General features: G+C 40.1%; 1 protein-coding gene across 3 annotated transcripts in view; it reads right to left on the bottom strand.

Moving 5' to 3' along the window:
- Nucleotides 1–2778: 2778 nt before the first annotated feature.
- Nucleotides 2779–23783, bottom strand: part of mical2a (microtubule associated monooxygenase, calponin and LIM domain containing 2a) — a 28703-nt gene continuing 7698 nt past the window's right edge. The window contains exons 2-22 of one of the 3 annotated variants that reach the window (XM_079339090.1): nucleotides 23235–23606; nucleotides 18709–18916; nucleotides 18396–18512; nucleotides 17345–17446; nucleotides 15696–15851; nucleotides 15401–15501; nucleotides 14882–15139; nucleotides 14213–14328; nucleotides 13939–14065; nucleotides 13093–13183; nucleotides 12091–12238; nucleotides 10077–10276; nucleotides 9877–9980; nucleotides 9664–9735; nucleotides 9448–9579; nucleotides 8932–9036; nucleotides 7921–8181; nucleotides 6547–6654; nucleotides 4850–5030; nucleotides 4696–4772; nucleotides 2779–4617 (exon numbers count right to left, since the gene is read on the bottom strand). In XM_079339090.1, coding sequence (XP_079195216.1) covers nucleotides 4219–4617; nucleotides 4696–4772; nucleotides 4850–5030; nucleotides 6547–6654; nucleotides 7921–8181; nucleotides 8932–9036; nucleotides 9448–9579; nucleotides 9664–9735; nucleotides 9877–9980; nucleotides 10077–10276; nucleotides 12091–12238; nucleotides 13093–13183; nucleotides 13939–14065; nucleotides 14213–14328; nucleotides 14882–15139; nucleotides 15401–15501; nucleotides 15696–15851; nucleotides 17345–17446; nucleotides 18396–18512; nucleotides 18709–18916; nucleotides 23235–23495 — 3324 coding nt within the window. In that variant the 5' untranslated portion in view covers nucleotides 23496–23606 and the 3' untranslated portion in view covers nucleotides 2779–4218. The remainder of the gene's footprint in view (nucleotides 4618–4695; nucleotides 4773–4849; nucleotides 5031–6546; nucleotides 6655–7920; nucleotides 8182–8931; nucleotides 9037–9447; nucleotides 9580–9663; nucleotides 9736–9876; nucleotides 9981–10076; nucleotides 10277–12090; nucleotides 12239–13092; nucleotides 13184–13938; nucleotides 14066–14212; nucleotides 14329–14881; nucleotides 15140–15400; nucleotides 15502–15695; nucleotides 15852–17344; nucleotides 17447–18395; nucleotides 18513–18708; nucleotides 18917–23234; nucleotides 23607–23783) is intronic. The other 2 variants (XM_079339091.1, XM_079339092.1) reach the window with 2 other exon arrangements.

The following is a 23783-nucleotide window of genomic DNA, read 5'->3' as shown; positions in this document are numbered from 1 at the left end:
CAAATAAATAAAAACAGTGAAAAACAAAGGCCTCCTTTTGAAATTCAGGGAAATTTAAATATGAAATGTAAAAAAGGTGCAAACACTGGCAGGTCCATGGGGGAGCTATGACAAGAACATTTGTCCAAGGCGCTGACAAAACAAAACGATGCACAAGAAAAGGCTGCGTTCACACTGCAGCTAAAAGTGACCCAGTGCAGATTTTCATTTGTTCATTTGTGACATGGATCAGATTTTTTTTCTGATGACAGTGTGAACAGCAGAAGTTACATGGAATCTGATCTTTTCAGATTAGATCTGGGTCCCTTTATTATGTGTATCCCTACAGGAGTCTGATCTATACCACATTTAAAAAGCAATGTAAGAAGCCAAACAAAAAAAACAGATCCGGGCAGGAAAATCAGAATTGAGCATCAAGACTTGCAGCGTAAACGCAGCCTGTAAGCTCACAAGGTAATCAGGCACAGATAAGACTAACCAGACACAGGTGAGAACAATAAGGGCAAGGCACAAATACAAAGAAGTAAAACCAGACAAGACACATGGTGAGAGAACTTAAAATATCAAATGAGAAACACTAAAAACACATTCTCCTACGCACGTAAAAAAATAAGACGTTAAAAAAAAGAAAATTCACATTAACTATGAATTTAAATGTTTAAGCAAGTCTCACAGAATTCAAATGATGTATTGTTTTATAATCATCGCTCAAATATTTGGATTGTTAAGACAAAGATATGATGCAGTTTTTCTTCTCTGTTCTAAAAGCTGCTGCCATTTGATTCAGACTTCTCTTTTCACTTTTTGATATTTAAAATATTGCGGGTTTTAATTTGTTTGAGGCCTTTTTGCCTTCAATAGGAAGGAATGCTGTATAGAGGCAGGACATGTTGACAGGAGAGAGTAGGGAATGACCTGCATCAAAGGGCCGAGGTCAGATTTGAACCCACAGCCGCAGGAACGAGGACTAAATCATCTGAACATTTTGCGTGCAAACTGCCAGGTCACTGACGCTCCCCTGAAGAGTTTAATTACCAGGGCCAGGAGATAAACACTTTAATATAATGGATTTTTTTGGAGTCAACATCTTATCCAACAATACATTTTTTTGACTTAATGGAGACCTAACACTGAGCACATTCCTGAACACAGCAGTTTTTCTTTTTAACATTTAATACTTTCAAACTGAAGAGCATAGCATGAATATTTGTTTTTTATTATATACTTTACAGCACAGAAATATGTTCCTTCATCCACTCTGACTACAACATTGTATGGACAGCAATACTGTAAAAGCAGCCAAACGAACCATATTAGTTAACCTTAGCTCCAGGAGCGTTTGCAAGAAGACACCATCTGGATGTGATTAAAAAGCAATACAAAAGAAAACAAACTAAACCAATTCTATACAAAGATGACATGAAGAATCATTTTTTAAATCTCAGTCTTCAGAGTCGAGTAAGACCTCGTGTGTGGCAGCTTCTGAATAGAAAAAAACCGCAACAAATATTCAAAAGAAACAAATCTGCATGTCACTTGCTTATTCTAAATACTGTAGCAGACATTATTTAAGCTGAATAAATATTTCAGAAGCTTTTTTCGAACAGTGTTACGTATATCTGTCATTTCATCTTAGAAGCTAGATTTAAGAAATCATAAAAACATTAAAAAAAATAGAGGAACAAACTGATGACATTAAAACTTTTCAGCTTTTATTTGAAAGTTTTACGATATGTTGGATGTACTGTAGCATGGCATTAAAACTGGTTAATATTAATAAAGAATATTTTATTTCTGTGTATTAGTTCTGTTATAATGTACAGTATTTTCCGACAACAAAGACTGAAATATTCGAGAAGGAAAGGTGAGCCTGTTTTAAAAACAACACACACACACACACACACACACAACCATGTGTTAAGAGGTTTATAAACTAAAGTATTGTCTAATAGTTGTTTGTTTTCTTTGCAAGAGATGCACTTCACTTCACTGATTGCCGCTCTCAGGAATCCATAATCCAAGTAAGAAATGGTGATTTACTCATTTGAAAGCTGACCTTGGATACTGCCAATGTGTTGGAAGTTCTTCTGCAGAATACATCAGCATGTTTATATATGTTTGAGTCACTTCCAGTGTTGTAGATCCTTTACAGCTGGGAATCTCCATCTGCTGAGGATTCATGATACAAACCTAAGCACACAAACATTTACTAATTCGATGACAGACGAGCTTGTCAGTGTGATAGTTTTGCTGGTTGTGATTTAAAAAAAATGACTTTGCTTTTCAAAGAAATGTCTTAATTAAAGAAAACATTTGGATTAAGACATTGTCTGACCTTGATCTCTTCTTTTTACTAGTATGTAAAAACCCGATAAGAATGAATTCTCCTTTCAATCCACTTAATTATTCATATTTAATAAACAGAAAATAAATTAGGAGATTTAGGGAAGCAATTATTGATCTTGAAGTCGGCTTCGTTGGTACTTGTTTACTCCAAAAAGAGTTCAAGGATCAAAGACAAACACCGAAGCAGTTAATTAGTGATGAGTCGAGTTACTTCTCACTTAAAAGCAACATCTCTTCAGCACTGTTGTTCAACCATGTGAGACGCTCTGTGTCCATTATTTATCATCAGTATCACAGCACAGTTATGACTGGAGCACATGACCATGCAGGTCATACCTTTAAAATGTCATTTCCCTTGGCTCAAAGACCTCGTAAAAGGCTTCAGCTGGATGAGAGGAAGAGGCAGACATCGACACGAGATGAAAGCACAGCAAAGGTAGAAAAATGTTTATGCAAACGAAACAAATACTGACATTCATTACAAAGACAACATTTGTGTATTGGCAACTGAGTTACAGTGCGTCGCTTTATTATACAGACATGGAAAATAAATGTTAAGCAAATCCAGTCAGTGTGTACGAAAACAGTTCTTTGGTATATTAAAAACACTCAAGCTCCAACCCTGTCGTGCAGCGTAAACCAGACACTTGGCTCATGTCACATGCAGCAGATTCAGTAATTAGCCACATCCAACAAAAGACAATCATGTTGCACATCCAGCATTTCATGCTGTAAAACACTCAAAATAATGCCTGAATTATGTGAACAAATTTAACTTTCAAATATTTCACTTTGAAATACTCTGAAGTGCCTCAGAAGCATCATTAGATGTCCGATGGAGAACAAACTGTGAGGCTTCCAGTCAAGAGGTTTGCAGTTGATCTTTAAACAACATGCTCTAAATGAAGGCAAGAGTGGTAGTCACATTCAAACACATCACAGCATGATCACCAGCTCCTGCTGTCTACAGTTTATCTGATTTAAACATTCAATCAATTCAAACATACACTGCCTGTAGAGTTACACAGGGGGGAGGTTTAGGATAGCTTGCATTGCCTTCATGGTTATTTTGAGTCAACAGTAGATGGCAGCAAAGTCAAACTAAACACTAAGAGAAACTGCAGCACACAGCAATAAAAGATCAGATTCTTTGGTATTATCTGTCGAAAAAAACCCCAACTAAATCAATAAAAACTGATAATGAAAGTAAACTGAGAGGTCGGAGTTTATAAAGCGAATGAGTTACTTGTTGTGTAAAACACTCAAATCAGCATCCATAAAATAAAGAACATGTGGCAGAAGCACATATGCAGTCAAACATAAATCTGCCTGGTGGTCAGCATTAACCAGAAAATTAGATAGTTTTTTTTTTTTTTTTTGCTCCAATGACCCGGCAGCTCCCAAAGAATAAAGTGCATCAAGTCAGTCAGTCATAGCCTGAGTTAAACTAAAGTAACTGCAGGATTTGTTTTGAGAGACACTTTGAAGGTTGAATTTTACAGCAATGATGATTTGGATTCAGCAGTCTTAAGTCCTTTAATGCACTAACTTTGGCCTGTTGTTTTTTTTTCTCTTTTTTGTTCATTTGAACTTTTTAAACCTTTTAAGTTATTTTAACCCACATCAAACCCACTACAAAATTATTTGGTGCAGCTTCCATTCTCTCTAAAATGTTGTTTACCCTCTGTCGTACAGGGTCTTAAAGCAAATCTACAGTTGCATCAGAAAATGCAGGTAAACATAAAAAGGTGCATGTGCACAGCTACAAATTATAATAAGGCAAGAACATTCTTGCTGATGTGCACCACTGACTTAATGTCATTTGGAGTCTTGTTCGGGGTCAGATATTAACAGCTGGGGTGTGCAGAGAGTCTAGATCAGTCTGTGTCCTATCTGCTCTTGTAGCCACAGCAGTAAAGTCTGCAGAGCGCTTGGCCCATCGGGAACAGCCTCTGTGTACATCTGAAGCAGTACTTCCTGTAAAACAAGCAGCAGGGGCACACTCATGCTCAGTAGCTCATAGAGGACAGTGTAGTCCTGGGCATTGTCCCTCAGGTGGGTGGCGACGGCCTGTGCTGTACTACGCACACGTCGGGACAGATACCAGGGGGCATCACACACCGTGCGTGTCACACTCAGAGGCCAGCTCAGGCGCTTCCTTATGAACGAGCTGAAAGTACCTGCTGAGGATTCACTCTGCAGGTCTGGTGTGCTGCTGGATTCTGTGCTCTGTCTGTCAGCATCAGACCGCTCCACAACTTCATAACGGACCTAAAGGTAAAAACACATGTTAGATATTTAACTACATAAACAAAAGGAAAGGTATTGTTGGAAATGTGAAGTTCTTACAGAGCGTTGCGATAAATTCCTTCGCAGCTTTGTCCCGTTGTTGCGTTGCTCAAAGTGAAGTTGGCAGTACAACTTCCCTAAAAGATTTAAGGAAATGTAAGGACAAAGTAAACACTGAACTTGGACAATAATAACAACAATAAATGACACAAACCCTGGTCAGAGTCGAAGGCATGTGCTCCCTGTCTCAGGGCAGAGCTGCAGGTAGAACAGCGAAAACACTCCCTGTGGAAGTAGAGCCCCTCTGCACAGACCCTCTCCACCATATAAACCCTCCTCTCGCACGAGTGACACCTGTCACCTGACGGAGGGAACGCCCTTCGTACTGAACCGCCCTGTGAAAACAAAAAAATCGGAAAGAGGGGTTAAAACCTCGATAGCTGAAGCTGATACTTTTACGCCAGACTTTTAATTTGATGATTTACTCCAACCACTAAAGTTCAGGGTGTTAAATAATTTAAAAGGTCTGATAACACCGGGTAATGTCAAAAATCACATTATAAGAAACCTTTCAAATCATTCACTAATATCACTTTTGGGAGGTTTCTCATGCTCAGTGTTACATGCAGTGAGCGACCATGTGAGAAGATGAGGAGCAAACCGCTGCGTAAGTGAACTTTCTCCAAGCAGGTATCAAAGTCTATATATTTTGTTTGTCACTTCCTGAATGTCTTAATGTTTAGTGTTAATTTCTTGTCTGTGATTGATTTCAGAGAATGAGTCTTTTCTTCAAAACCTACAACTGCTTACCGACATTCAATAGAGAAAAAGAACAAAGTTAAGTAAAGCGGGTCAGATAATTGTGGAGATTGGATAATGACACGGTTCTAAAGTGTATATATAAACACATGGTTCAGTAAGAAAGCTGATAGTGTTTGAATAGTTTTCTGATTGCTCTTGGGGAATCAAATGCATTTCCAAAAATGGATGGATATGGTTTTATTGTGTACCAGGAGCTTTTTCTTTGTATAAAAGCAGTTTGACTCCTTGCTGTAACATCTGGCTGTGGCGTCTGGCTGTTTAGGACGGGAGGAGCAGAGAAACCCACAAGAGTGCCACCGCAAAACGCACTTCTCTTCCGTGACGACGGCTGGTGATTAAAAGCACAAGAGGCAGAAACAGCAGATCAAAGCAGCTCTCATGCAAAGCAGAAGAAGCCTTTTTGCATAAATCTGTCTGTCGTGATTGAGTAGATACATGACGACACTGTGAGGCCACAGCTGAGATGACAGTTTTTTTAAAGAACAGTTCGTAGCTGGAGGATTTCTGTGTAAAATATAGAAATGTTTTCCAGTACACAATAAAACTAAACAGTCTAGTACTCCACTGTCCCCATCAGGTTTGTAGTTTGCAGTTATTGTTGAAGCATTTTAAAGGTTATGGTTTGTGATTAAATTGTAAAAAATGATTGTTATACTAACTGGTGCTACTATGGTAAAATCAGTGGAATGTAGAAAATAGTACATGAACCAATACTTTTTATTTTTACTCACAAACAGCTAATGTGTGTAAAACACATGCATATGATGATGAGAAAGGTCCCCAATTAATAAATGAAAGACAAGCAGCACGTCATCACCCAGAATTTAACACAAATAAGGAGGATAAATTAGATTTCTTGGTTGCCTTGTACGATACACTAATTACGGTACATGAGTGAGTGAATGACTGTGGTGGCAACGCAGCCACAACTTAGGTTAAGATTGGGATTTAAAAAACAAAGCAAAAATATAGGTATGAAATAATCGAGAACAAAAATTTACAGCGTGCAATAAACACACTGTGAGGGTGGTCAGGTGGTGCAAGGCAAGGCCAGTTTGGAGTCACACAGGTCATGCTGGAGAAAGTCACCTTGAGTAGAGCGGGGCTGTCTGCTGTGAACATCTCACTAAGGTGAACTGCTTTTTCCTTTATACTCTTTCTTTGAAACTCTCTAGACTGTTGTGTCTGAGCTTTTTTCTGCAGGATGACACGGAGCACAGGAACACCAGACAAGCAATCAGTTCACCGCCTCAAACCAAACAAACACTTTCTCCATTCAACATCAGGACTGGGTAGACTAATAGTCGTTTTATCAGTATGAAAGACTTTTAAGATCTTTCTGTTCTATCCAGCCAAAAACAAGGACTTGACAGCTAGGAGTGTATTGTCTGTAGGAGAACTATTACTTCTCCTAGTGGAGTAAAGGTTTCTTTATTACAATAATTTCCCGCCCCACTTGATGTGGTTACTCATACAGCAGTGGAACAGAAACAAATGAGGCAGTCATCCAGACCTGGCAGAGAAATCAGAGACAAGTCAGTCAGCTCGACATAAATCAAAGTTTGTATCCAGTTATTTATACTCAAAAGTGAGTCAAAATACTTTTTAAAGCATGTCAATTAGAAGGATAATTATATTTCAGGGGAGCACACAATAATGAAGGAAGCCACTTGAAGTACTTTTCTCCACTATTCTAAAGTTAGAAGGAGCTCTCAATCTAACAAAAATCCACTTCATTATGTAGGAATAGGGATTAAACAAATATGGCAAATGACGCAAGAGGTGTTAAACCCAAAAGATCTGATCATACTTCTGAAATAACTACAAACACTGTCAGCCTTCATCATCAGATAGTGCCTGTAATCATCATTTTACGAGGTACAAACACTTCGAGAGCATTGAAAGCAACAAAAATATTTAATAGAGCTCCAAGACAGCTGGTGTTTCTGTCTATAAAATGCAGGTGTGTAATATAAAAAAAGGGAGAGAGGGAAAGTACGAGGGGAAAAGTTTGCACACACTATGACGATGTCAAACACAGAGAGGGTTAATCAATGTACAGGCATCTATCCCCTGTAGTTCAGAATAATGGATAGTAGTTTCCCACTTCTTCTCTCATTAAGCAAATGCATGCAGGTCGCTGACATATCTGAGATCAGCAGAGGCTAACCCGCTCCACAAGACCCAGACTGGTAAATGATCTGCCTGTGTGATCGTCTCATTCAGAGCCAGGTCTGCAGGCCTGCTTTTGCCATTTTTGTCAGGCTGGATAATTTAGGGGCTGACTCCATTTCATCCGACTACACATTACTCCAGCCTTACTGTATAATCAAGAAATAACATATCATCAACATTTACTCTGTGTTCTCTTTGGGGATCAGAGCATGCAACAAAAAGAGCAGGGTTTAAAAGAGAGGAGACAGAGAAGACATCAGAAGATCTGAAGCTGGAGATAGAGATCACCTCAGAGATGTGCTCATCCACCTCCCTGAGTCGCTGCAGGACTCTTGACATGAAATGGATGGCTGACTGGCAGGAGGGAGGAGAAGCAGGGGGTTCTTCAGGCTCAGGCGGGGGCTTCGTCTCAGTGTTTGTTTGATCAACATGTCTGAGCTTCACTACAGAAAATGGATGCAGGGACTGAGGCTGGAGCTGGGGATTGGGCAGGGTCTTTGGAGGCAGGTGGACTAAGTGTTGTGCTGCTTTTCTGATACTGATTTCAAACTGAAAAGGGATAATATACAGAAGTGAGCTGCTGTACAACTGCTTAATAAGAAATCAGACAGTCAAGCTGCATTTTGTCATTTTATACAGGAAGTAGATTTTTTAAAACAACTATACAGGCGGCTTTTAAAATGTTTCTGCTCTTCACACAAATCTCACAATGCTCCTGCTGTTTTAAAGCTTTGCATTTTTCAGGTGTTAAGTCACGCCGCAATTGCATGAAAATAGCCTATTAGATTACGCACTTGGCCTTAATGTTTTGTCAAAGTTAAAGTTAAGTACACCACCATTCATTGCAGGTTTTGTATGTATGACCAGGAACTGTTTTGGAAAGGTTCTTGTCAGGGCAGTGAAGAACTGAAGGGGTGAGTCTGACACCTGAGACCCAAGACCCAACAGCCATCTGCTACATTTACAATTCACATGACCCTTTACTTGGTACTTGCGTTTTCTTTTTTGCCTTTAGGGTTTGATTTTTCCAAAGTATTAATGCATGAATACAGTGGTCTGATTTCAGCAACTGCCTGTCTGTTTTTGTCCTAACAGAGTTAAATCTTTACGACAACACATCAGCTTAAGCTTTACACTACAGTAGATGGTGGATGATACTATGTCTTTGCAACTGTGAGAGTAGTGTAGGACAGTATAATAAAAACAATGTCTACCTCCATGTATTAAACTGTACAGATTTGCACAAGCATTTGGTTACTGTCTGTGTGTCTAAACTTCTGTCCGGCTGCTCTGGACTACCTGCATCTCAGGAGGAGGTTTAGGTGGGACCGGAGGTCTGATTTTAAGGTGCCGACTCACAGTCAGGTCAAGTGTTTGCAGTGTCGAGGACCTGTCGCAGTCCGACTGAGATTTTGAAGAAAGGTTTGGGAAAATGTAAAAAGAAGACAGAAAAGGCGGAAAAGATCAGCTGAAAGATTTACAGACAAAGAAGACGTAGGATTAGCAACAGGAATTTGTTTTGTTTTTTTTAAGGTTAAACCGGCAAAGACCGGAGAGCTCCAGTTCACGAAAAGGAAAACCTAAGACATCGTTCAGGCCTATGATAAAAGGGAATCAGCTCTTTCTGGCCCAACAAAGTATTCTGTCCATAGAGAAAGATATAAATGGATACATTTTAAACAATACAGTAATGCATGTATACTTACTTTTTTGTGTCAAGAAATACATTGAAAACCAAAGTCTTACCACAAGATACAAAATATATATGTATATTGTATTTAAATCTGTGGGTCTATACTGAATGTGTTTTTTTACCTGTGTTTTCCGAACCGTTGTGGGCGAGCCTTCAAACTTTGCAAGCAACTGAGTAGCCATTGAGCGTACTTTATTCTCCTTTGGCTGGCGCGTCTCTAACACTGGGGACCCGTTACTGGACAGATTGGTGGCCTGGTTGGAGAAAGAGAACAGATGATCCAATAATCGCCAGGCTTCTTAAAGTTGTTGAGATTTACCTAACAAATAGTTACTCACCTCCTCCAAATAACTGCTAAATTTCCGCCTCCTTTTAAAAATGGGATCTGTACCGTCTGACTTCTTTTCCTCCTAAAAAAGTAAAAGAAATAAACAGTGCACAGAGGATTAGCATTTTAATACAATAACTCCTGGAAAATATGATGTGATATGTGAGAAACATTTCATTTGAATAGTTAGGGCATAGGATTAAATATCTTAGTCGAGAGTTACCTTTGGTACCCGTTTCCTGGGCAGCGTGTGATTGAGAACATTATTATTACTTCGGACTTCCCTTGGGGGATAATCTTCATTGTTTTCATCCACTCCTCTGGAACCTGCAGGGCAACACAGGGATGAATTTAATATTTTATTATGTCCACGTTTAACAGTCATTACTAAAGACCCTTAAGATTAGAAATGTAGTGGAGTACCTGAGGCAGGTAAAGGAGTGCCACGGAACAGCTCGTAGTACTTGGACAGGTAGATGATCATCCTGGTCTTATCCAGCTCCTGATCCACATCCAGCTCCTTTACAGCTGTAAAAGACTTGATGCCAAACTCCCGCTCACCAACGTCAAAGGCCAGCTGGAGGTTTGCAGCATGGTCTTCTTCATTTAATGAGTCAAAGTCTCTGATGGAAAAAGGTTAGAATGGAGACTTTAATGAGAGGAAAGTATTAAAAAAATAAAGATTCAAACTCCAAATGTCATGAGGAGGCAGATTGAAAAAATATACAGTTGTTCATTCAGACTGAAGCAAGCTTTAATTTCAATGTGATTCACCATGACCTTTGACCTCTCTCTGTTGCTGGGATACAAAGCCTTTCATAACTCTCCGATGCAACGGTATGGATTCTTTAAAATATATTCACCTCTGATTGTTTTCAAGCTGAACTTTCTAGTGTCATATCTACTTGAGATGCTCGGAATAACAAGACAGGAAGGCAAAGTGAGTTTGAACTGGAATTCTTCAAAGGATTATTTCAGAGACTTTCATGTGTGTACATGGAGGCGTCAGGTGACTGACAGGTGACTTCAACCACACTGTGAAAACATCTTTGAAAACAGTTAACATGACATCAATGGAATGGCTTTACACTGGATATACACCCAGTTTCAAACCCTTTTCATTTATGACAGGGGCAAATGGCAGCTTATTATTTTTGTATTCCCACTCGACAACCACAGTCACGTCCTGGCTCTTGCTGCCCTGTCCAATAGTTGGGTTGGGTTGGTTGATTAGGGCTATGTGGTAGGGTAGGGTAGTATTGGCTTTGTCACTAGCTTGCATAAACAGAGCCTGGGCTTTATTAAAGGTGGTGATAACGTTTTGATTGCGGCGTCAACTATGTGGTAGTTTATGCAACTCATCAGGGGGGCATGTGGGCATATTTAGATGAGAGGTCTCTTCACTGAGAGACTGACATTTTATTAGGGTAAAACTATCTGGTGTTGAATGCATATAGTAATGAGGGGAGGGAAAAACAGCTCCTATGTGTCTAGTCTACCTAAACTGACAGTGTGCAGACACCATCAGAAATGATCAGAGCAGTAACCTAGCAGCCATACATACAAACTTTGGTGTTATTCTGGAAGTACAGAGGCCCACTCTTTCTTCCTGTCTTTCTTTTTTTTTTTTTTTTTGGTTTCTTTTCTATGAACCTGCTCCCCTCTCTGCAGTCAGCTCTGCTGACAGGCATGCATATGTAGGAGGGAAGGGGAAAAATGCCAGTGGTTCTTGGAAACTTACGGGAGCACACAAAATTATAGTGGCATGTGGAGGGGGATGAAGGCAATAATTACAGGTTGAGAGGATATAATTAGATTTGTAAATGTTCTAATCTGCAGCCACACTAACTAATTATATGCAGTGTAAGGCAGTTGGATCTTTAAAAATGGAAAAAAGGCAGAGCCCTGTTAGTGGGTTAACCAGCACAAACTTAGTCCTGCATAAGATTTTGGGTTTTTTGCACCACTCCAGATCAACAGCAAAGAAAGGACCATTATTTTGGATTCAAAAATATGTGCAATTTTTTTTTCTTCGAGGATTCTCGTAAAAAAAAGAAAAAGAAAAAAGGTAGTGGAACAACCATTCCTTTTATGAAGTGACAAAAATGCACTTGCAAAAAAGTGTAAATGTACACACCTACACTCTAAAGTCCTGTGTCTGCAGTAGCTACTACAAACCAGCTTTACATAAGTGACATCTGTGTTTGAACATTTCTTCATATCTGTCATCACTTGTTGAAGGTCAAGTGTTCTACAGGTTGTGAGGAGGAGATGAAAGAGTTGCTCACATGCTAGGTATTTTTAACACACCCATACCAAAAGCATTTCCTAGTTGTTACCAGAGGTGGAGCATATCTTTGTTAAGTTCAGTAAAGTCATATGATAAGGTCTGCTGGCTGTGGAATAGTACTGATATTACCAGACATGTGTTACGTACATCAGCTGCGGTTTGAACCGGTGGATCAAGGCACAGAGAGCAATTCCGCTTTTCCAGGAAGATGTCAAGTCTGTGATCTTCACATTCTTGTAGCCGTCGGTCTGTTTCTGGCACCAGGTGAGAAGCCTCGCTGGTCTGATTTCAGACTCTACACAAGAAACACAGAAAGGTATTTTTTAATGAAACAATGCAATCATTCCTCAAATAACTTTTCAAAGCAATACAGATCCTCCACTCAGACCCTGAGGGAGAGAAAACATGATGTAAAAAGAAGCCAGGAACAACACATGATGCGTCAGTGAATACAGCGAAGACAGATATACTGGGAGCTGAGGTATGTACACAACTTTGTCTTTGTCTGGACCTGTACTTCCTCCATGCCTCAGGTAAATGACTCAAGTTACTCAAACATACAGCTCAGTTTAGTATTCACAGCTTCTGTCTCGACTGTCAGTTCCCAGGAGGTACATAATCATATTCTGAACTCTGCAGCGCTTTCATTAAATAAAAAAAGTAAAGTAAAACTTATAAAGTACTTTTGCCTCACATACATTTATCAGGATACACAGGCCTGCCTTTCAATTATTCAAGTGTTGGTAGAGAATAAATACAGTTTTCTTTTATACTAAAATATCAAGAAGAGCTGAATTTGTAGAGATAGATGGGTGTGTTTGACGATTCCTTTGATGAACCTAGCAGATTTTCTGTTAAAGCATCCATCTCCTTTTAGTGCACTGATATGTAAAAACAAACTCTGAGCTGTTTGATAGTCCCAAGAAAACTGTTTTTCTTCTTCTTTCCTGCTTCTATTAGTCCGAAAAAGAAAGGAAAGCTACAAGCCAAAGTGTTGTTTAACTGATGCTTCTTTCATAGTAACAAAGTCAGATATCATAAACACTAAATAAGAGGCAGTAACAGGCACACTTTGTACTCAAAATCTTCTGCGCAACTTAACATTCGTGAAATTACACACAGGATTCTGCAGGTTCTTCTTGAATTTACCTTGTCTTCTCAGATTGACAGGCCGACGTATAGAAGCAGCTCTCTCCAAAGAACAGGAACTCAGCTCTCCACTGATGTACAAGTGACGCACCTGAAACAGGAAGGGAGGAGAGATGTTTACAATCTCACACAACTCAAAAAGAATTACCGTAAATTCCGGACTATTGAGCGCACCTGGATATAAGCCGCACCGGCTAAAAATAAGTTAAAAAATTTATTTGTACATATATAAGCCACACTTGATTATAAGCCGCAGGTGTCCACGTTATAACAAGAGCTATTTGCACAGAAAGACGTGACACAAAAACATTTGTTTAACTTTTAATTAAATACGTACTACCGGTAACATCCGCAAATACGAAGCCTAGTGGAAATCCTTGATCGAACAGTGTCTGTAACACGGCTGATGAAAAAGATTACCGTAATATATTTCACAGGAAAAAGTCCATCCATTCACTGCCTCAGAATGACTTCACTACTCACTTCCTCAGTGTCTTTTTCGTTGTCGCTGTCAGAGTCAACTTTACATGCAGCAGCTCTGTTAGCTTCTTTGACAGCCAGGTCGATCGCCTTTAACTTGAAAGCTGCATCATATGTATTTCTCCGTGTGTTTTCCATGATGAGGGTGCGTGCATGAAGCGCAAAATGACTGATATTAAGATCCGATGTGACGAAGTCAAATGTTTTTGCGGCACAAACTCATTGTCCCGCAAGAAAAATCCATAAATAAGCCGCATCGTTGTAAAAGCCGCAGTGTTCAAAACGTGACCAAAAAGTAGCGGCTTATAGTCCGGAATTTACGGTAGTATTCATTAAAAAAAACAGGGCTGAACTGAACCCTCTCACCTGGTGTGGCCTGACACAAGTGGAGTTTAGGTTGGGGTATCGAGTCCCAGGGTCTATGGTGTACTGTTCAAAGTTTTTGGCAATGTTTTCAGGTGTTGTCTGTGGAAGCAGCCTGTAAAGACTCTCCCTATAGAAACACCAGAATAACAGAGCAAGAAGCACAGAGTCATTCACTCAACATCACTTCATTGTGTCCAGAAAACAAGTGTCGAAACACACATAGTTCACACAGTGGATAGTACTGAATAAAGGTGATGTTTGCGTGTGTGTGTACCTCTCTGCAAGCACTTCCAAAACGGTCCGTCCTTGAGCCCAGCTCTTTACCATCCAGGCTGTGTCAAAGGCAGCCAGAAAGCCTCTAGCACAACCCGTCCCCATGGGCCAGAAGGGCTGCACATGAACACGTAACAAGAAAGCATGAACACAACTTTGTGCTAGAGTAACTGAGCAGACAATGAAATCACCATATCATGTTAAATGACGAGCAGAAAACCTACAAGCAGCACTGAATGCTGTCATATATAAACATGCTGGCATGAGAATGACAAGTATAGTAATGTCAGTCAAACATAAAGGTGATCTAATACAGACAAACAGATAAAAGATCAAGTTAAAGTTCTAAAAAAGGGAACTTTGCATTAAACATTTTAAGTTAAATACCGTCTGTGTAGCTCTACTCATCAGCTTGCACAAGTCATAACAGCAATCCTTAAATCCCTCTATGAAGTTAATTCAATCTGTGCTTTATCAAAAATATACTTTTAGTTACTTTCACTGACATCATCATTAAGTATGAGTTTATACATAGAGATCTGAAGGGGCAGCTTGTCGTTATCCTAAGGCACCAGTTTAACCAGAACAATCTGAGAATCTTTCTCACAGGCAGTCAGGATTTTAAATACCCAGCTACATTCCTAAACTCCCCCTCCTCGCCCTTCCTTACCTCCAACAGGCTGTCGCCAACTAGCGTAACCAGCAGCTGGTGTCCAAACCTCTCCCTGACGAGAGCAGCATTCTCAGAGGCGTGCATGCTGGTAAAGTCAAACATCGCCACGTCTGGCTGACCGCAGTGGTTTATGGCAAAATCCAACGTAGGAAGTTGGTAGTTGGTGCCAAAGTCAGCAGCTTCTCGAGCATAGCACAGAAGAGCTTCCTGGTTGACGTTTTCACTGCTCAGCAGCATCTGGGTGTCGATGTAATCCTGTTTGAAGAGAAGTGTGACAGTATGAACATCGAAAGCCTTAAAAATCTAAAATCCTTTTGCAGTCTGTTCCCTGAGACAGTTTTGAGTTTTGCTGCACACAGAAGTAAAATGATCCAGATTTTAAAATGCCTTCTGTATATCAAAATGATTTATAACACTTAAATGAAACAAATAAAAAAGGGAAATAAGATAAAAAATAATAAACATGTAGGGCCACAACGGATCCTTGGAAAACTGCGCTGAATGCATTTCACTTACATTAATGACTACTCCCTTGTCGAGCAGACTCTGCTTCTTTGCGGTCATGACAAAGTAATGTGTGTTGTCCCTGTAGTACACAATGTTCTCCAGATCGATACCTGCAACACACGATGTGATTGAAGAAAGATTATATGGGGGAAAAAAAAAAAACAGAACAGATCAAAATTCTTCAATGTCGACTTACAAGATTGTCTCGCTTAAACCCATACATTTATACTTTTGCTACCATCTCATCTGTACATTACAGCAGCTAACACCACCGTGACGTAGGAGAACTGTGCTGCTCTCACACCTGTCTCCTCCTTGAGGTCGAGAAAGAACTTCTGGTTGAAGATGAAAGCCACACCGCTGATCTCTTCGACTTTGGCCTCGGCCGTGGTGTTCCTGTTGATGAAGTTGGCTGTGATGGCAATCGCCAGCTTCCCCCTGAACTCGTTCCTTTTAAAACCTGACAGAGAAAAAAGGACGGAAAGAGGAAAAATGAAACAGAGACAGGATGTCTACTTTCAAAACTTTGTTATCAGGGATGTCAGAAAAAAACTCATCTAACCTCATAATGACACATAATTATTATAAGGCAGATACGTTCAGAGAAGAGGCATCTCACACGGTAAAACCTTTCAGGAATGACGTGCTGCCATTAAAGTGGCTACATTAATCTAAAGAAATACAAGAGCAGCATTAAAGCGATGTTCATTTCACTGCCTAGCAGTCTTCAGTGATAAAAGATGTACTTCAATACATAAGGACATAGAGAATTCTTATTTTTATTCAAGTCTTCAAGGAAAATATTCTATGATTCCTATACGATACTAAACCAAAAGAATCTGTTTTTTCACATCTGTATGTTTTAAATCAGGAGGCAGAGACCCAGGAAAGTCTCCAAGGTCCAATCAAAAATAAAGTCTAATCACACACTGTAAAAGAGTAAACTCAAGGTTCAACATGTCGCTGGTTCATATGAAATACCGGTAAGCTGAACTAATCCACAAAAAGGCAGTAAAAATGTAAAGCATCCCCACACTTCAGGTGTGAAAGGAACAAAAGTGGACTGTCTGCTTGTGTCAAAGTGACTTATGAGACTGCAACATTATGGTCAGAAGTAAAGTGGCTGAACTTGTGTCACAACTCCACAGACTTTTCCTCCCTCCGCAGGTCTGATTGCATTTAACGCTGTGTTAAAAGCAGGCTGACTGCAAAGGGGAAAATCAATTCCCCCAGCTCTCTTCATTATTGAAGAATGAGCTAACCATTTTTGTCCTGACTAAATATGTCCTTTTTAGGAATAAACCTCTGATGAGAATGGGTTGTTAGATGACAGCATTTTTAGGAGAGAGACTGAAACAACCAGAAAAAAAACAAAAAACAGATGGAGAGTCCAGAGTGCATGCATCATCTGCTCTATTTCTGAGCAATGTTGCAAAAATAACCTCTCCCACTGGGAGAGATCAATGGCTTCAGACACATCTGAGTTTACAAAAGGTGAGCTTTATTTGTTGCTGCACAACAGAAATAATACAACACGGGTTGTCCAGAAGAAGTCCTGTGGGATGTGTTTGATTATTCTGTAAACAGATGGTGTGCTGGTTTTTATCCCACTTTAATCAAAAGTAAGAAAGACGTGTTGTTCCGAATGATGCTTCACAGATTGCCGCAATAAAACAAAACTTGTCAACTTTAGGCAACTGTGAAAAAGACAATTAGAAATTCAGGCTTCTGTTTCCAAACATACAAAAGAAATGTACAGTTTCAATAAAATGAGTCATTGCTTGAAGGACAATCAGCTCTAACCCTGTGCTTAAAATGTCGGTGGTGGGAAAGTTTCCATTCAGGTTAAGGATTGTTCCTTCCCTTATCCGACACAAGTAACTTCATATCATGCTTTGTGAGTAAGGTCAAGTACATCCTTCAGGCGTGTACACTGTTTATCAGTCTTCTCACCTTCCAAAGTATTCCTGCGTCCGTCAGCCCCCACCACCACGTCAAACTCAAAGTTAGCCACAGGGTGATCAGCAGGTCGGATTGCAGCTCTCCACCCAATCCCTGACACATGGAGACAAAGACAATTTTAGTGTGGGAGCGCATTGAAAAAAAGAGAAACTAAACAAAGAAAACTGTTTTATAAAGCTCAGGAATATTCATCTTAGGCAGTATGCTGCGCATTCAGCACAGACAGTGTAAAATGCCGTCTGATAAAGATTGGTATTTTTGCTCGAGGACATTTCAAGTGTTTCCGTGGAAACATCCATCTTTCCTGGACCTCTTCACCACCTGCTATGAACACACGTCAATGCAGAGAATGTATCGATATAGAGAAAAGTAAATAACAAGCACACTTGCTCACTGTATTTGTGCTCTAAAGTTAGTTTAAAAAAAGGGGAGGGAAATCTAGCATTTTAGGACTTCATTAAAAATGACAAAAGGAGTTCTTAGAGAGGAGCAAGCAAAGGGAGGAAAAATCTATTGCATAAAATTGAGGAAGAAAAGAAAAATTTTCATGATTATTATTTGTCCGTGGTGCCACCAGCACAGGACGAGGCTTGGCTGTTTGTTGTGTAATATCACCATGTGGGAAATACATTCCATGATGTCAAGGGCACAGCTAAGACCGTCACAGCAGAGCAGGAGCAGTCTGCGTCTAAATTTAGGCCAGGCTCTCGTTGTTATCTGCGTGTCTCGATATTACAGCTACATCTTTGACTAACAGAAACAAAAGGCTTTTGACAAGCTGCTTTTTATGCAACAAGTGGAAATGTGGAGCATAAATCTTCAACAAACAAATAGGATGATCCCTGCCAATATTTGTTTCTTGTTTATTTGTAGCTGTCAAGGATATTAAATACAGCAGGATGAGAAGTCCCTTGCTGCGTCACAAGCATTGAGCTAGTCTACCAATCTAAAGAGTAACAGAGCAGAGTTCCCCAAGAAAGCTGCCAGAAGCAGCCTGATGACTTTATCTATGTAACCCTTTGACACGTGTATGTTTTGAGACCTTCATTTTCCTGATTCTCGGGAGGTTCCAACAGCTTGACGAACTCCACATTGATGTGAAACTCCACTGCAACGATCAGGGCCACTTTCAGTAACATCAGCTGCAGCTGCTGGATACCTTTCAGACACACAGGCACATAAAACATCAGTCTCTGCATACAGATGTGTTCTTTTTTTATTCCTACATTTTACTGAAGCAATCTAACTTAAACATGAGATCAAAGCTAAGACACGTTCTTTTTCATATTTAGTCTTGTGCACAAAGTGTGAGCAATATGTGATCAAAAAGCTCAGTTCAAGTCAGATATACTCACTGATGTGGTCAATGGCCCCTGCGCAGAATTTGCCATAAAACTTTTTGGCTCCGAGGCCTCGCAGGTCATGAATGGTGTAGGGCCAAAGGTGCAAAACGTTGTTCCGCGAAAAAGAGTCTCTCTTCTCTATCACCACCACTTTAGCACCCATCAGAGCCAGCTCGATGGCCGTCCGCAAACCACAGGGGCCTCCGCCGATGATGAGACACTTGAAGAAAGAGAATGATACATGAACTAATTACCTTTCATCGAGAAGTGAGGAACATCATGCTGACAGCTTTATAAGGTAACAAAAGGTTGAGACTTTTTCCAACAGAAAAAAAAATTAACACACAGGGGTTTAATACAACATCTACATATCAGAAGTTCACAGCACTTTTAGAGAATTTAGGACTGAAGTGTCTGAAGGATACGTCAGGAGGATAGACACTGAGGATAGTTCCTACTCATTTTGTTTCTGAAAGAAAAATTAAGTTTTCACGTCCCAGAAATGACCGATAAGGAAGTTTTTCAAACTTCTGCCATCCATCCAAACCAACATTACAATGTTAACATATCTTTAAGTGGTATTCATGCGTCTGCCTCCAACCAAAGATGAAGTCAGTGAGTTGAGGTTACAGCATCTGTCTGAGAATGTGCAGCTCTAACATGACATCATCCTCTTGATTATAGATGAAAGAACCAAGGTTGGCAAGCTGACTCTTCGTTTCTTCTAAACATGTAAAGAGGCACTGCAGAGAGTTTTATAAAAAGGAAATGTGCGGGCCATTATTCTTGTGACTTTTAACCCAGAACACTTCTGAGGGTCGTTCCTGTCGAGGTCTCCATAGCTCCACAAAACGAGTGCTGAAATAAAGATCTCAGTCACCATCAAGGGAAAGGACTTAATTTGTTTTTCCAATGATCCAACAATAGTGCAAGCAGCTAGCACAATGTCAGGCAACTAAATCTCACCAGTACGCAGACGGTGTGCTTTCAAACGACTTTAAAACAGAATCAATCCTGCTCGTCCTCAAAACGATAACCCAAAGTTCGGAGCGCCACGATAGATGCTGCCGTATCAGTTCTATGAGTCATTCAGACTGGGTGCTGTTTACATTTTATCAGTGATGGAAGAATATCCCCTATATGCAGGTTGGTTTCATAGGGGGTATGAGTGATGAGGAGCACAACATGTCATCATGTGTTGCCCAGGGAGATCAGGATGACATATTTTCAATAAGACAACACAGGTGGTGGAAGAGCTGCCTGGACAAGCCTGCCTGGTGGTTGTGTATTTCATCTTTCAACAAAGGGTGAGTAAGGGAAAGAATTGACACGGCAGCAGACGAGAGAGGGGAGAATGTTAAAGACATAGAGATGTTTTTTTCACAATGTGCACATTTGTTATATACGCTCAAATAACCTATTTTCATGAAACTATCAGACGCCAGCAGCAACGTTGCTGTTAGTTTTAGCCTGTTTCCATTTGCTAATGTATTATTCCAGGTAGGAGGCTTTTTCCTGACTGATTGCTCCACATCTGCTGAGTCAGGACGCACGCACTTCCTTTCAGTTTGCCAGCCATGACCTCTTTCTCCTCCCTGCTCAGGTCACAGTGGTTCCTGCTTCATCTATTTGTCCTTCAGAGCTTTTTTTCACCTCAGTGGATAGGTAGTGGCAGGTTAAAGATGTCAAAGTGAAGTAAATGTTTTGTGGATAAACAATCGTCTGCTCTGTCAGAATAAACTGGGAAATGCAGATCACAATTAACATGACAACATTTTGGATGTGACTCATATGATCAAACTACTATTACTCAATTAGGACAATTGTTGGGTATATATTTTATGTCAATCAACTACCATAGATAACTAATCCTTTCAGCTCAAAGGCATCCTGAACCTGACGTTGGGCTGTCAAATGATGAATGTAGACAGTTAACCTTGATTAACAACATTTTTAATTGCATGTTTAAAATTTCGTTATGTAGCATTAAAAAAAAAAAAACTTATTATGATGAGACATTTAAGAGTGCAGAGGTGTCGTTCTTTTCCATCTCTGTGACCACAGGGAGACATTGGGTGGCTTATCTATGGTGTGTCTAAAGGGACAAAGTAGCATGGAATTAAGAAAAATGAATGCATTTATATTAGACCTTAATTAATCAGAATGAACTATTCAGGGTCGAGCACATTGTGTGTGTTTAAGATACTTCATTTAGAGTTTTTCCATTAATGGGGTTGAAGTCGTTTCCCTTGACATTAAGTGTAATGTTGAATGAGGCTATCTTTGGAATAAACTTCTGTTGAATAAAGATGTGTATTCGGTGTGAAATCAAACAGCCCAGATGAAGTGTGCTGAGAAGAATTCACATCATCACGGATTCTTCAAAAAGATAAACTTGTGCTGAGTTTTTTTTTTTTTCCAGTCGTACTGTATGAGGAACAAAGGCACTGTTGTCAGTGTCACTGCGGCCATCTGTGTCAGGCCATAAAACGTGAATGACATCACATCCTATAAAAGGTTGCTGCTACAGTCGGAATATGAAGAAGGAGTGCCGAGCGGTTCCACACGTGTCACTGTTAAAAAGTTGAGTTGTCATAAAAAGCGAGTCGTCACCGACACCTTGTGATTCTCCTGTGGAGACGAGTAATTAATGATCAAGTCGAAGCAGATTGTCTGTACTATGCAGGATTGAAACAGACCTCATAATGCACTTTATGTCTTGATACAAGAAACTCTGAAAATCTAAGGTTTCCTAAAGAAAGACTTAATAAGTGTTTCAATAAAAAACAAAAGCCACTGTCACATCTGGTTACTTCATGTGAGCACAAATAACTGATTATTTCTACAATGCATCCCTGTAGATTACCTAACTATCTAAATCAGAGCCAAAACGTTTTGACTCTGAAGTTTAACAGAGTCACACTTACATCAGTGGCAACCTTTTTTTTTTCTTTCTTTTTTTTGTACTATTTTGGTTTCAGCTTCAATCAGATGGAGCCAGTAAAACTGAGTGCATGCTGAAGAAATTGAAACACATTTTAATAACAATCTGGGCCCAGTTCCAACCCTTGAGGAAGAGCCTATGAAGAGTAAAGCACACCCTTTGTATAACCGGGGCCAAATAATCATAGCTGTTGAGTGATGCTGCCTGTTTCTGTGCGCAATAAAAAACACCCTTTCAAGCTGCGTGCAGCTGATGCCTGAAAGGTAATCACACCCCTCCAGGTTTTCCTGCTTTCCCTCATCACCTTTACAGCAACACACACACACACACACACACACACACACACACACACACACACACACACACACACACACACACACACACACACACACACACACACACACACACACACACACACACACACACACACACACACACACACACACACACACACACACACACACACACACACACACACACACACACACACACACACAAAACATTATTATTTTGTCTCCATTGCAGCTATCCTTACTTCGACCGTCTCAGGGAAATCTCCTCAATAGCTCTCTTATTAAAAGCACAGTATTTGAGGATTTCCCCTGTCCATCACTTGTTCTCTGCATGCAGGTTTGTTTGTGTGGATTGTGTGTAGGAGTAGATTCAGTGTTGAGTGCGTTTGTGGTTTTCTGTTTCTTGTTTCATTTATTTAAAAAACCTCCTTCGTCTTGTTCTACTTAAGTATTCATGGAGATACATTGGGTTCAACAACTGCCATGCCATGGATGTATCAAAGAGTTGGAAGAAGAGAATTAGTGCAAAGTAATGAACGTTCCTTTTATTTTCCTGTGCTGTACATGGGGAGCGCCGGCGATTAAAAAGTGAGCGCTAATTTGGTGGATGCGTTGTGTCCTGGCACGGAGAAGTTAAAGGGATGTACGTGACAATGCCACAGATGGGGCGCAGTTCACTGTACTCTGACTGCTCTGAGGAGGAACAATGTGAAGGTTGTTCCTAAAAAACAGGAACCACATGTGTTGAAGTCACAAAGACAGTTCCTAAATCAAAAAATATTAAAGTTAGCTTTGTATTAACGTCTCCTGTTATTTTTAGACGCATTCTAACTGAATTCTTAATTCTCTTAGATTAAGAGTCCAGATGAGCTGGGTTCTTGTTTTATCACACCTTAGCAAAGCTAAGGAATGTTTGTCTTCTTTCAGTTTGAAGTATCCAACCCTGATGTTGAATTTTATTTAGAAAACAACACGACAATAGTTGCAGCTGAGATCTGAATGTTTGCAGCTGTAAAGCATTGTGTTAACTAGCTTCACAATCCTAGTCACAAGTAATAAATGAGGAAAGTAAGATCTGTTTGAAATCTGAAAACCGGGCAGTTTTCTACAACACAATAAAAAGTAGAGTGATAAAATGTGGTCTTAGTGCATTTCCACCTCTTTATATTATTCTGAAACGTTGTTGTGTTATGATTAACGAAAAGGGGCAAATATTAAGTAGGACTTCAACTTAAAAACATCTGCATGGCTGTCTGATGCTCTTTTATGACAAGTGCAGCTGTACAAGATGTAAAATGTACCTTTGTGCCGGCACAGGCTTGGCCTTTCTTGTACTCCTTATGTGTCATCCTCTTGTCCAGCTTACTCCACAGAGCGTTGGCCTTCCAGGTGGTGACATTGGCCTTCAGGCTGCTGTAGAAGTTGCCGTTGTCTGCAGGGTCCAGGTCGAGCAGTCTGCAGAGGACGTTGAAGGCCTGCAGGGCGCCCTTACAGGTCGAGGCTTGGACAAAGTTCTCAAACAGCTTCCCCACGTTATCCCTCTCCTCCTCCGTCTCTCCCATCGTCCTTGCTGTAGTCGATGGTTTTTTGGTGTGCTGAGGCTCCTGCTTACTTCAGCAGTCTGCGCCAGATGTGGCTACACCCTCAGCTTGGCCCGCACCGTCATGCCCGGTCTGCAGAGGAGAGACACATCAGAGTGATGTCATCTAATAGTGCAATGTCTCTCGCAGATGGCTCGAGGAGATTAACATTTCCACATATTCTGTTTTATTGGTGTTCTGTCTATTCAAACAGTTTAAAGAAACACATATTTAGGTAAAAGTTGTTATAATTTCAAAGAACTTAAAAAA

This window comes from Symphodus melops, assembly GCF_947650265.1.
Source record: "Symphodus melops genome assembly, chromosome: 3".
NCBI lineage: Eukaryota > Metazoa > Chordata > Actinopteri > Labriformes > Labridae > Symphodus > Symphodus melops.
This window is presented reverse-complemented; position numbering and strand designations above follow the sequence as displayed.